The sequence below is a fragment of the Vombatus ursinus genome, unplaced genomic scaffold, assembly GCF_900497805.2.
Source record: "Vombatus ursinus unplaced genomic scaffold, bare-nosed wombat genome assembly UNPS02014809.1, whole genome shotgun sequence".
In the NCBI taxonomy this organism is placed as follows: Eukaryota; Metazoa; Chordata; class Mammalia; order Diprotodontia; family Vombatidae; genus Vombatus; species Vombatus ursinus.
In genome coordinates, this window is record NW_020954587.1 from 9864181 (window position 1) to 9877373 (window position 13193).

Consider the following 13193-nt stretch of genomic DNA (forward strand, 5'->3'; position numbering starts at 1 on the left):
AGTAGTTTGACTAAGGAAACCATTGTGGGAGATAATGCTATAGGGAAAGAATACTACATGGCTGGTCAGATAACCCGGGTTCGAATCCTGATTTAGATAGTCACAGGCTGCATAGCTTTGGGCAAATTACTTAGTGTGTCTGGACCTCAGCTTCTCCATCTGTAACGTGAGGTGTTTGGACAAGATTATGTATAAAACAAGTTTGTTTTTTTTCCAGTTATTAATCCTAAGAGAGTTTATTTTTCCTTAAAATCAAGGATTTCTGACTTAGCAGATCTGATAGCAGTCCCAATTGGCTATAATAATTGCCTCAAGGACCAAAAGCATCTGTAGGTCAAGTGTTCAAAAGCTGAAATAATGACTGAGTTAGGCTGCCAATTTGGCACCTGGTAGAGACGCTAAGTCTCATATAGACAAAGGGGAGATTAGAAGAACATACAAATATAGCTGCTTAAGCTATAGTGCATATACATATTGGTTGATATCTGAAGTCATAGCATTTGTATACATGAATATAACTATTCCATATGCATCTGTACAGGTCTTTGAAATTCTGCTCTTATGCTCATTTGACTGATGACAGCCATAATTACTTTAGATATCCTACAAGTAAATGCCCAAATAGATATCATTGTATTTGCCCTAAGCCATTCCTAAATGAGGCGGGTAGTTGTCAGGGTCTAGACATTCCAGCATCCCAAAAGAGAGCCTGAGTTTTCTTGTTAATTATTTTTAATGCCAGCTAAACTTGGTCAAGCATGTCCACATACTTGGTGTTTGGAATAGACAAGTGACAACTTTTAGCAGCAGCAGCAGCAAATGTAATCAAGATCAATGTAACATGGAGATGAAAGCTCAACAGTGTAAGAAGACTCCATAGACAAGGCTTGGGTCTTCTTCTGCCTAATGTCATTTCTTCCATGGCATCTTCTGATGAGTGACAGCTTATAGCCTGTCTTCTTTTCCCCACTAGTGCTCAGGGGTGGATAGCATTCAGAGCAAATGGAGAAAAGAGGAATCTCAAAAACTACTGAAAGAACTTGGTCCAAGGGGAGGTAGAGTAGGGAGAGGGAGAAGGAAACCAGAAAGATACCAAACCCAATCCCCAGTGTTTTGCTTTTTATGAAAAAATCATAATGTCTGTTAGTAAAACATGAATCGGCCAGGTCAGAAAGTGTTACTTCTTTCCTGCCTCTGTCTATTCCCTTTCTATTCCCAATGCCTCAACTGGGAGAAGTTTTCCTGCTGGGTCATGCAGCCATCTGTCCTTTGGGGCTCCAAGACCCCACAGCTGCGGCCACCATAACAGCTAGTCCTATAGCGCCTCCCTTAGGCAAGCTTTAGGAGCTGCACTCTTCACAGTGGCAGGAGAGGATGTACCGATAGGTGGCTGTGAGTCTCATTCCCCCAGAGCATCGAAGCCTCAGGGCCTTCAGTTTGGAGGTCTGGGGCCGGCAGCAGTGACAGGTAGAGCGGAAGGGCTGCTTCAGGACTGTGCTGAAGGAGACCAGAGGCTCTGAGCGAGAGGGCTGACTGCAGTGCCCCTCACACCTTGCCAACAGCACCATCTGAAAGACAGAGGAAAGGAAATAGTCAACTTAGTTTGCCAAAATATCCATCTTTTTGCTTCTGTGTGTGTGTGTGTTTGTGTGTGATTACCAAGACAAAAGAAGAAGCTGTGGAACACTTGCTACCTATGTGACCCTGGGCAAGTCACTTAATCCTATTTGCCTCAGTTTCCTGATGGAATGACCTGGAGAAGGAAATAACAAACCACTCCAGTATCTTTGCCAAGAAAACCCCACGTGCTTTCATGAAAAAGAGTCAGACGTGGCTGAAAACAACTGAACAACAACAAGATGTTAAAATGAACCACCATTAGAGTTTATTTCCCCAAAGAGATTGTGCACATTCACATACTCTGTGTCTGAAGTTGGTGTTTCTAACCAGACAGAAAAGGAGAGAACCTAGACAAAAGTGGAAGTATCTAACTCAGCACAACATTAAGGACCCCCACCTGAAGGTAATTAAAGAATTAACAGAGCCCACTAGAAAATCAGTAGCTGTTATAGTTTATTCTAACATTTTTTACTAATGTTTTTTATTAAGGCATGATGTCTCTCCCCTCTGTTCCTTTTTTTTTTTTTGGCTAGACAATGGGGTTAAGTGACTTGCCCAGGGTCACACAGCTAGTAAGTGTTATGTGTCTGGGGCTGGATTTGAATTCAGGTCCTCCTGAATCCAGGGCCAGTATTCTATCCACTGCGCCACCTAGCTGCCCCCTCCCCTCTGTTCTTTAACTAGGGAACCATTTCTTGTGACAAAAATTTAAAGTTGGGGCTAGGGGAACAACTGAACAAAACATATTAACACATCAACTGTCTGACACTATATGAAATATTTAATATTTATGGTCTCCCACTTTTAAAAGTGAAGAAAGAGTGGTCTTTTTCTCAACAATTCTCCCGGGCTAGTCTTAGTTGTTTTAATTGTACAGTGTTCAGTCGAGCATTTCTGTTCCTTCAGTTTATGTTGCTGTCATTGTGTACATTGTTTTCCTGGCTCTGCTTGCTTTGCATTGTGTCAGGTCATGCAAGTCTTTCCATGGAATCCTTTATATTCACTGTTTCTTATAGTGTAAAGAGATTTCCCTACACTCATGCCCCACATTTTGTGTAGCCATTCCCCCATCGATGGATACCTACTTTGTTTCCAATACTTTGCTACCACAATAAGTGCCTCCATGAATATTTTGGTGTATATGGAATCTTTTCTTCCATTTGTTTTGTTTTGTTTTTCTTCTTGGGCCATATGCCTAGCCTTGGGAACTCTGGGTTGAAGAGTTAGATGTTATAGTCACCTTTTAAACTGTTATTTTAAAGACAATCCAAGAGAATAAGATTAGTCCTGGAGGACTGGAAAAGGGAGAACAACGTGCTCCTCTTGAAAATAGAAGGGTAGATGACCACTGTCAGATGCCATGTGCACTTGAACATTGCCTAGGAGCATAATGAGGATGGTAGCCTTGGCAGGAGCTCTCTAGCCGCAAGGACTTCAGAAGAAATGAGAGAATCAGCTGAATATCCACTTAAGTCCACAAACCAAACAAATGTGGTAGATTGGGATAACTTGTTTTCATACATATCTCTCGTTCCTGAAGAGTTCTCTCTCACCTCTGTTTCTTGGAATCTGTAACTCTACTCAAAGCTCAACCCTACACTAAGGCATTTCCTGCTCCCCTCTTTTCTTCCTTTCCCACCCCCCCAATTACTTCCTATAGATTTTAAATATACCTCTATGTGAACACATTGTCCCCCTCCCCCAGTAGAATGTAAATTCCTTCAGAGCAGGTACCCTTTTTCATTTTTGTCTCTGTATGACTCCTACTAAGCACAGCGCCTGGTACATAGTAGGCACTTAATAAGTGCTTATCTAATGGAATTGAATCATCTGTTTGCCTGATACCAAACTATTGCAGCCTGAACCCTGGGCTTCACCATTTGCTAGTTCCTTCTCTGATCAGGTTGTGACCACTAATTTTAACCTTGCCTCCATTTTAGCTATCATTTTCCACCTGTCAGTCAATTAATAAATATTTATTAAGCACTTACTATGCGCTGGGCCCTGGGCTAAGGCTGAGGATACAAAAAAAGGCAAAAGAAAGTCCCTACCCTCAAGGAGATCACAATCAAATGGGGGAGACAAGCAAACAAATATGTACAAACATGCTATATACAGGATAAATTGAAAATAAAGAAGAAAGGGAAGGGATGGAATTGAAAGTGACTGAGAAAGACTTCCTAAAGGAGATGGGATTTTAGCTGGGACTTAAAGGAAGCCAGGGAACCACCTCTAGCTCTTTCAGTTGCAGGATGGATCTCATCTATCAGGTTCTAGATCTTGCCTTATTTATCTTATTATTTTGACCTCTACTTGTTCACGAGTCTCTCAGCTATGTATCTCCCCCTCCTCCATGACCTAAATCAGAGAAATTTCAGTTAGTACCAGGTGCTTCACTTAGTCACAGCCCGTAATGACCCCTTTTAACTGTCCTCCCCTCTTTATATTTGCTCTGGATAACAACACAACCAGAGTGACTGCAGAACATTAACACTATTATCTGGGAGATAACACAAAGAACCAAGCAATCTCTTAGCAACCACATAAAAACCAGAAGATACTAGTAGTACTCAACCACTATAACTTTTCGAAGAACAAATAATGGCAGACCAATTTAGTTTATTTCTCCTATATAGATAATAACAGCAAAAATAAGATATATAAACTATCTTCATTTTAATCAGACTTTTCACTCAGTTCTATTTTAATAAGCTCGGAAAGTACCACATTGATTTTTCAAGCCCAGTGTTTCTCAAACAGGCTGTCTTTACCTTAGTCACATCTCTTTATCCTAACACTTCCTTTTCTGGAATCCTCTGGGCTAGAAACTTCTATTCCTCAGGCAACCTCAGAGATGGGCACCTACCTGCCTGTGACTTCAGGAAAAGAAAATCAAGGCCTCACCTGTGCCTATAAAACACCTAGCCCAGGGGTGGGGAACCAAATACTGCCCTTTGACTGAATCCAAACTTCACAGAACAAATCCCTTTAAGAGGATTTATTCTGTAAAACTTGGACTCAGTCAAAAGGCTCCACCCAAGGACCCAGAAGGTGAAATGTGGCCTCTAGACTGCAAGTCCCCGACCCCGACCTAGCCTTTTCAGCATTGTTAAGGGTGGGATGGGGATACTTGGAGTTACCACGGATGTAGAAACCCTACCCATCAAACTCAGGAAGAGAAGAGAGAGATTTTTGTAACAATGTACTAAGTTCTGGGAGAAGCCAGTCAAATAAACTTTATGAATTCTTTTCTCCTCCAATGCTGACAATTGCAGTTGTATTTCTTCCTTGTTCTTTGTATTCTCCTATCGTCCTTTTCTTTCTAAACGTTGGACCTAATGAAGGACCAAATAAATGCTTTGGATAGTCGCTAGCTCTTCTGACTCTTCCATGAAGCCCTTTTAACAGGTCCCAATGCATCTGTACCATAGGGTGTTGGCTATACAACATCTGTGCCAAAGATGGCAGGCAGGCTGGTTATGGCTACTCACATCTAGCGCATCAATGCTTGCGAGAATCATAGCCTTCTACTACCCTCTCTTACAAAGGCTGCCATGATAATTCTTCCTTATTACCTGCTCAGAAAAGTCAATGTAAGATTATGACCCCAGTTTCTATAACTCCTGGTATATATATCCCAGGAGGAAGGACCACTAAATTGGCACATTACATTTGGAAGATTGTCAATATCTGATCCAGGTCATGTTAGATGGATGAAAAGCTAGATTAAGAGTTGCATTTAAGGAACAGTTTTATTTACATTAAACATTTTTATTGTTATCTTTCATTTTCAAATATAGCCTTGACCACACTCGACTGAAGAAGCCAACCCTTGTTTTAATAAAGAATAAAAAAGAGAGAGAAAAAAATTTGTTGCAAATTAACTAATATTTGACTAATATTATAAGCAAATCAGCTGAGTGATGTTATTGTTATTGTTGTTTATCCTTCATTTTTTGAAGATCAGTGACATCACGGTTTGATGTCTTGACTTGTGTGTGAGTTGGATTTAAGTGACACAAGTTACCCAAAGTCATCAACTTCAGTCTCTCTTCCAGAGTCATCAAAGTCCACTGACAAGACAAAAGTCAAGATGACTGGCGATGGCCCAGGATGCAGTGGATGATCTCGGTGTCTTTGATGTCTGACCAAACTCTAAGTGCTCCACGGTGCCTGCTTCAGCCACCTTCATGGTCACTGGACAAATTGTTTTCATCTGCCTATTCCACTGGTAGGCATCTCCTTAAGTCACCCAGGTGCTTGAGGCCTGTCGGCTATACTCAACCTGGTTTAGCTGGTCTGCTGAGGTGGTTGTATGGAGTGAGGCTGCTACACATGCTACAGCTTCTTAGAGCCACAGGTGAGAGCTGGGAGACAGGTGGACATCAATGCTGGATGAGCAGCCTTGAAAAGAGCTTGGCAAGCCCTCTCATCAGAGGTGCTAGTCTTCCTTGAACACCCCATATACCCCAGGTGACATTATATGTGATATTTCATACCCACAGACCTCTAACTTTGCAATGAAAGGAAGATAGATTTTGTCATCTCATCTCTTCTTCAGGTTGACCTTGGTCATTACAATCACGTAATGTTCAGTTTCAAGATTTTGTTGATTGATGGTTTGATTTATATTTGTAGTTTGATTTATATTTGTAGGGTGGGGAATAGGGAGTATTTGACTCCCTCATCCCCACTCTCATGTGGACAAAATCTTTTTCCTAACTCTTCCCTTCAGGTATTCCTTGGTGTGACTCCCCTTATTCCTAGCTCTCTGTTCTACCCCTATGGTAAGGACTTTTAAACAGCCAGAGAGAGGACCTATGGAGAGGGGAGTTGTCCAACGTCAACTTGAGAAAAGGGAAGGTAGGAGAGGAGGGAAACTGGGAGAACAGTGGAAGAGGATGTGGTCTTCAAAATCCTCTTCAAAATTGCTTCCTCAAAGCTCAGGTTCTGCCTAGAAGCATTAGTTTAGATTCAATGCTTTTCCCTGTTTTGGGGGGTGTGGTGGGGGATGGAGGTAGGAGGTGTTAATAACATTCAATTCAATCTCTTTGGAGACCTCAGCTGGCACCCCAGAAATTTTTCAGAGAAAGAAGAGTTTCTTTCTCTGTGTATAGATGATCAACTAAGTTTACTTTTCCTTAAGGACACCAGCTTATCTTGAGAACAAATACATGGAAGTAAAAATTCAAAAAGTGAACAGACTAGAGGGTGAGAGTGATATAAGGGACAGACAGGGAAGAGTCACCACTGAAGTCCTTGGCAAACCAGGACAGCTTCTCCTGAGTCCTGTATGAGCTCCTGGTGTTCCTCCTTTGCTTAGCTATAGTCTCTTCTGTTGTGCCCTAGTCAGGTTAGTGGGGATAGCAGCAGCAGCAGCAGCAGCAGCAGCAGCAGCAGCAGCAGCAGCAGCAGCAGCAGCAGCATCCCTGGACTGGGAAAGTGAGCAAGTCAAAGAGGATGCAGCCTAGAACACCATGGAAAATGGGTCAGTCAATCAATCAGTAAACATTTATTAAGTGCCTACTATGTGTCAGGCACTTTGCTAGGGCCCTGAAGCTAAATATCAGAACCCTCTCTAGACTTCCTTTGACACCTTAAGGATGCCATAACTTCGTAGGTGTGTGTGCTCCCTTTAGGGATTTGGACCTCAATCCCTTTAACAGACAATGGAGAAGCCATTTTCTCCATGACCAGAATAAATGTGAATATCACAGGTGATACTTCAATTTGGTTGAAGAAGGTGGCTCGACCTTGGGTCCATTCAAATACAACAACAACTATTTATTAAGTGCCTACTATGTTCTAGGACATCACTGTGGCACAGTGGAGATAGCACCGGGCCTGGAGTCAGGAATATTTGAATTCAAATCTGGCCTCAGATACTTACTAGCTGTGATCCTGGGCAAATCACTTAACCCTGTTTACCTCAGTTTCCTCCTCTGTAAAGTGATCTGGAAAAGGAGATGGCAAACCACTCCAGTATCTCTGCCAAGAAAATCCCAAATGACATCTCAAAGAGTTGGATGTGACTGAAAATAACTGAACAATAACTGCAACACCATGTTCTAGGTCCTGGGAGCCCTATTTGAGGATTTGATGATATTGAAATTTATAACTAAGAGATATGAATGAATTCCTAAAGGGAACAAAGCTGTATTGGCAGTCCCTGGCCCATTAAACCAGAGGGTTCTGTGCATGATGCATGGCTTGAGAATGTGTAATTAGATTGAAGAGGGCAGGAGAAAACTGAATGGTAGTGTAATTGGAACATAACACAAAGTATGTATAAGGAAGTAATGGGAAATCAGTTGTGGCCAGATTGTGGAGGGTCTTGAACGTAAAAATGATTACATTGCTTTGACACTTTCAAAGTGCTTCACATACGTCAAATCATATGATCCTCACAACAACCCTGTGAGATAGGTGCTATTATTATCCTCACTTTACATATGAGAAAACTGAAGCACAGAGAGGTTAAATGACTTACTCAGGGTCACACCATTAGCATTTGAGGCAGGATTTGAACTCATGTCTACTTGAACTACAAGTCCCATGTTCTGAACCTCCTACTTGCCTAGTTAAAAAATGGCTAAAAAAAATGCAATATTGTTGTGAGGATCCAATAAGACAATATTTGTAATAATAGTAATAGCTAACATTTTTATAATTCCTACTGTGTGCCAGATACTGTGCTAAGCACTTAATAATTATTATCTCATTTGTTCTTCACAACAACCCTAGGAGGTAGGAACTATTATTATCTTTAATTTTACAGATGAGGAAACTGAGGCAAACAGAAGTTAAATAACTTGCTCAGGATAACACAGCTAATAAGCATCAGAAACTGGATTTGAACTTAGGTCTTCCGAATTCCAGACCTGGCACTCTACCCACTGTGCCACCTAGCTGCACTTAGCATCTGCCTGGCACTATATAAATGCCAGCTATAATTATTATTAACAATGACAATAATAATTCATTTCATGGACAGGAGAATAAATCCATTCCGCTATTTTCCACTTATCCTTTCCGAAGGGATAAGTTAGCATGTGTTCTCTGTGGCCATATGTAGAAGCTCATGAGCATTTTATTTCTCCTTGTTAGAAAAAGAAATGGGCATAACTCATTAAATTTTTAGTTAAGTTATAGTGAAAAGGTCATGCACTGATGTCTTCATCCGAGCAGCTAAGTTCCCCATTCCTTGAGGCTGGTCACAATCTTTCTTTCCTTTTTTTTTTTTTTTAATTCTTTATTTTCATGAAGATGCACCTCGTGGTCAAGGTAAGACAGTGAACCTGACAAATTGCCAACGAGCATGGATGTGTCTACTGAATTTCCCCTGAACTTGATGATTGGGAAAACACTTTGTTTTGGGAAAACCAACAGAAGTTTTTAAGATGTTTCCATCCATCTCTCCAGTACATCTGTCAGTCAATCCCTGGCAAAACATGTTTGCTTTTTCTAGGTACAGCATGCATGCAATCCCAATTCTATAAAATAATAAAACTTTATCAGTTCAGACTAAATGAAAGAAGGCTGGCTAGAGTAAGTAAAAAAAAAAGTCTGAATTACCAAATATCTTAAAATAAAAATGAATCTGTTGCTTCTAAGATTAGCAGTACTGAAATTCATATCAGTGTTTGAAAGTAGACATTCTGACAATCCTGCTTTAATGACTAGATATAAATTATCTACAAGGCATGGTATAATTTGCACAAAAATATTACTCTACCAATGTTCCTAGGAAGCAGGGTTTAAGAATAATTTGCTCTTTTTGAGAATTTCAAACATTCTCCCACTGTCTCATTTTAAAATAATTGATTTTACTATTTACACAGGGTGGAGAGTGTCCTATCAAATAAAATGGGTCATTAGGGTATGGAATGGACAGTGGGTACAGGTCATTGTGATCTGGAATGGTCAATGAGTACTTGGGGACCATGGAAGCAGAACACTAACTCTGGGAGACTCTACCATGCAGGATGAACAAGTCTGCATCCTAGGACCAACTTAGCTAAGCATGGAAAGGTTTGTCAAAGAGAGGTTGGCCCTTTGGTGAGGGATTGTTCAATAATGGCAAGAAAAGGAAAAATGCAAAATGATCTTCCATCCTATGTGGCCCTTTTCAGTATCTGCAGTGATGCTAGTAGTATTGCAGAAAAGTAGGGAAGAGAGAAATGAAAATAATATGGTTCTCATACCTCATATAAACATTAATGTAATCATTGATACCCCAAATGTAAAATCTTTTGTCTAGTGACCAATAAAACTAGGAACTCAATCAATGAAAAGGTATTTATTTATTTATTAAATACCTGCTATGCACCTGGCACTGTTTTAGGGACTGGGGATAAAAATTTTTTAAAAATTAACCCCTGCCTTCAAAAAGTTTAAATTTTTAGCAGAAACAACATGTATACATGGTTCAGGTCTGACCATGGCACATCCCCTACATACCTACAAACACACACACACACACACACATACACACACACACAACTCCAGTGACTTTCTATCACCCCTAGGCTCAACTATAAAATCCTATTTGGCATTTAAAGTCCTTCCTAACCTGCTTCCCCTCTCCCACCTCCCCACCTCATTCTTCCAGTCTTCCTACTCCTCATCCCCTTTTACCCTTTTTTCCAGTCACACAGGCCTCCTTGTTCTTCCTCAAACAAGAAACTCCATCTTCTAACTCTGGGTGTTTCCAATGACTGTCCTCAAGTATGAAATGTTCCTCCTCCTGGCTTCCCTGGATTTCTTCAAGCACCAGCTAAAATTCTTCTGTCTACAGGAAGCCTTTCCTGACCTCATTTTATTCTGGACTTTCCCTTTGTCAATTATTTCTTGTTTATCTTATATATAGCTTGTTTGTACGTGGTTATTTGCACATTGTCCCCCCCATTAGATTGTGAGCTCCTTGAGGGCAAGGATTGTCTTTTGTCTTTCTTTATATTCCCAGTGTTTGGCACGATGCCTGACTCACAGTAGGTGCTTAATAAATGTTTATTAACAGTTAATTATGACTGCCTGACATATAACTAAATGCAAAATATATACAAAATAAATACAATTTGATTTCAGGGTGACCAGGGGCACTAGCAAACGGGGGAACAGAAGAGGTCTGATATAGGAGGTGACACAAACTGAGTTTTGAAGGAAGCTAGCAGCTCTAAAGGTGGAGGTGACAGAGGAGGCGACTTCTAGGCTTAGGAACAACACAGAAATGGGGGATGAAATGTCATATAGGAGGAAGTGTGTGAAGGGGAGGAGTGTAAAAGAGTCTGTAAAAGTAAGTTTGCATCAGATTGTGAAATGCTTTAAATGCCAAATAGAGAAATTTACATTTTATCCTGGAGTGAATAGGGAGTCATCTGAACTCTCTGAGCAGGGGAGCAATATTGACAGACTCATGCCTTAGGAATGTCACTTTTGCAGATGCTTGGAGGATAAACTAAGGAGGGAAGAAACAGGCTGGAAGACCAAATAGGAGGTAGTCTAGGGGAGAGATGATAATTAATTGATTCAGGGTGATAGACATGACCAGTGAAGGCAAGGGCAAGAATGTGAGAGACGTAAAGAGAGAATCAACAATAACAACAGATAACACTTAGAAAGTGTTTTAGGATTTGCAAATATATATGTTATGAGGGCCTCAGAACATGCCCAGATCACCCAACTTTGAGGTACCTTCCTTCTGTGTTCTCCCAAGTAGGTGGGTGAAGGCAATTCAATTGTCTTTGACTGGCTAATAGCTGGAACAGGCTGTGTTTTTAAAAACTGTCAGACTGGGACAGTCTCTTTCCTGTTACACCCAGAGAGCCAAGATCATCCACGGTTCACCCAGAGTATGATCACCGGGGGAGGGGGAGATAACTTCTCTCCCTGCCTTTTACCCGAGCTCTGAGAAATGGGCTCAAGGTCTCTGCTCTCTTCAATTTGTCCTTCTCAGTTTCAGGTGTGGGTGGTAATCCCCACTGGACTTGGGAGTTCCCACCATGATGAACATGAAGCCAGGATTCCAGGCAGGTTGCCACAACCTGCCAGCCTGCCAGGAAAACCTTGAGAAGTCAGGGTGCCTGGAACTTGAGCCCAGAGTGGATTTGGGGCTTAGAATTTCGGATTGTGCTCTACAGACGCTAAGCTAAACCAAGAAAGCAATCTTCCTTCCCTGTAGACTAAAATGGTATGGATGGAGATCAAGCCCGAGATGTTATGGAGTAAGTTTGTCTATTTGTCATTATAACTTTTGAAATAAATATTCCTTTGTAGAAACTATTCTGTGGTTAAGTGAAACCAGAGCACAAGACACCAATCCCTGCACATTAGGGAGACACCATAGTGAGGGCTGGTGCCATTGTCAGAGTCAAGACTCACCAACCCCACTAAGAGGTGCCTGGGAACTCTAGAGGAGGGTGGTAACCCATCTGGCCTTTAGGCAGTGAGGAATTTGACACAGTGCTGTCGTTCAGTACTGTCCAGCTCATTGTGACCCCATTTGGGGTTTTCTTGGCAAAGGTTTGCCATTTCCTTCTCCAGCTCATTTTACGCAAGAGGAAACTGAGGCAAGTAGGGTTAAGTGACTTGCCCAGGGTCATACTCAGAAAGGTGAGTCTACCTGACTTCCTAACTTCCTGATTTCCTGACTTCAGCCCTGGCATTCTGTCCACATGCATTATTTCACTTGTTCTCCGCAATAACCTTGTGATGTAGATAGTATTATTATCATAATTTTTTGATATTATTTGATATATTTGTTGATATTATTATCATAATTGTAGAAATAAGGAAACTGAGCTGAAAAATTAAGTGATTTGGCTGGGGGTTAGAGAGCTAAGTGTCTAAGGCAGGATTTGAATTCAGGTCTTCTTTCCTTTAAGCCCAGATCTTCTTTTCCCACTATTCCAAAGATACTTGATATACAGATGAATGAATAAACTACTGGACTTGACCACTGGTGTGTGTGTGTGTGTGTGTGTGTGTGTGTGTGTGTGTGTGTGTGACTTAAGCATTTAGTGTGTGCCAGGAAGTGAGCTAAAAGCTGGAAATAAAAATACAAGGAGAAAGGATAATCCCTGCCTTTAAGGGAGTTTACATTCTGGGGAAAGACAATGGGAAGACTATCAACGTGGATGGGTGGGGGTAAGGAGGGTAAGGCAACAAATAAGGGAAACTGAAAAAGGAAGGATAACAACAAAAGTACAGGTATTCATCTCAGGAGCATGACGGAGACATATCAGAGTGCAGCCTGAAGAGGAAAGAGACTCGGCTGACTTCTTTAAATGGAAGTTCTTGGAGGAACCATCCAATCACAAGGAGAGGCTGTAGGCACAGAGGGTACTTTCAATATGTGAATTGTAGGAATGAGTGAGGCTTCAGGATGAAGAGTTGGGATATGTTAGAGAAGGTCCAGTGTGTGTGTGTGTATGTGTCTCTCCCTGCCTATGGATCATCTCCCTTACCATCTATTTATCCTTCTACTATGTATCATCAATCTACCTATCAATATATTATCCATCCATCTCTATCTATCTATCTATCTATCTATCTATCTATCTATCTATCTATCT

General features: G+C 41.1%; 1 protein-coding gene across 1 annotated transcript in view; it reads right to left on the reverse strand.

Moving 5' to 3' along the window:
- Positions 1–1340: 1340 nt before the first annotated feature.
- Positions 1341–13193, reverse strand: part of NDP (norrin cystine knot growth factor NDP) — an 18858-nt gene continuing 7005 nt past the window's right edge. Inside the window, exon 2 of the mRNA XM_027875579.1 lies at positions 1341–1568. Within this exon, the coding sequence (XP_027731380.1) occupies positions 1341–1568 (228 nt within the window). The remainder of the gene's footprint in view (positions 1569–13193) is intronic.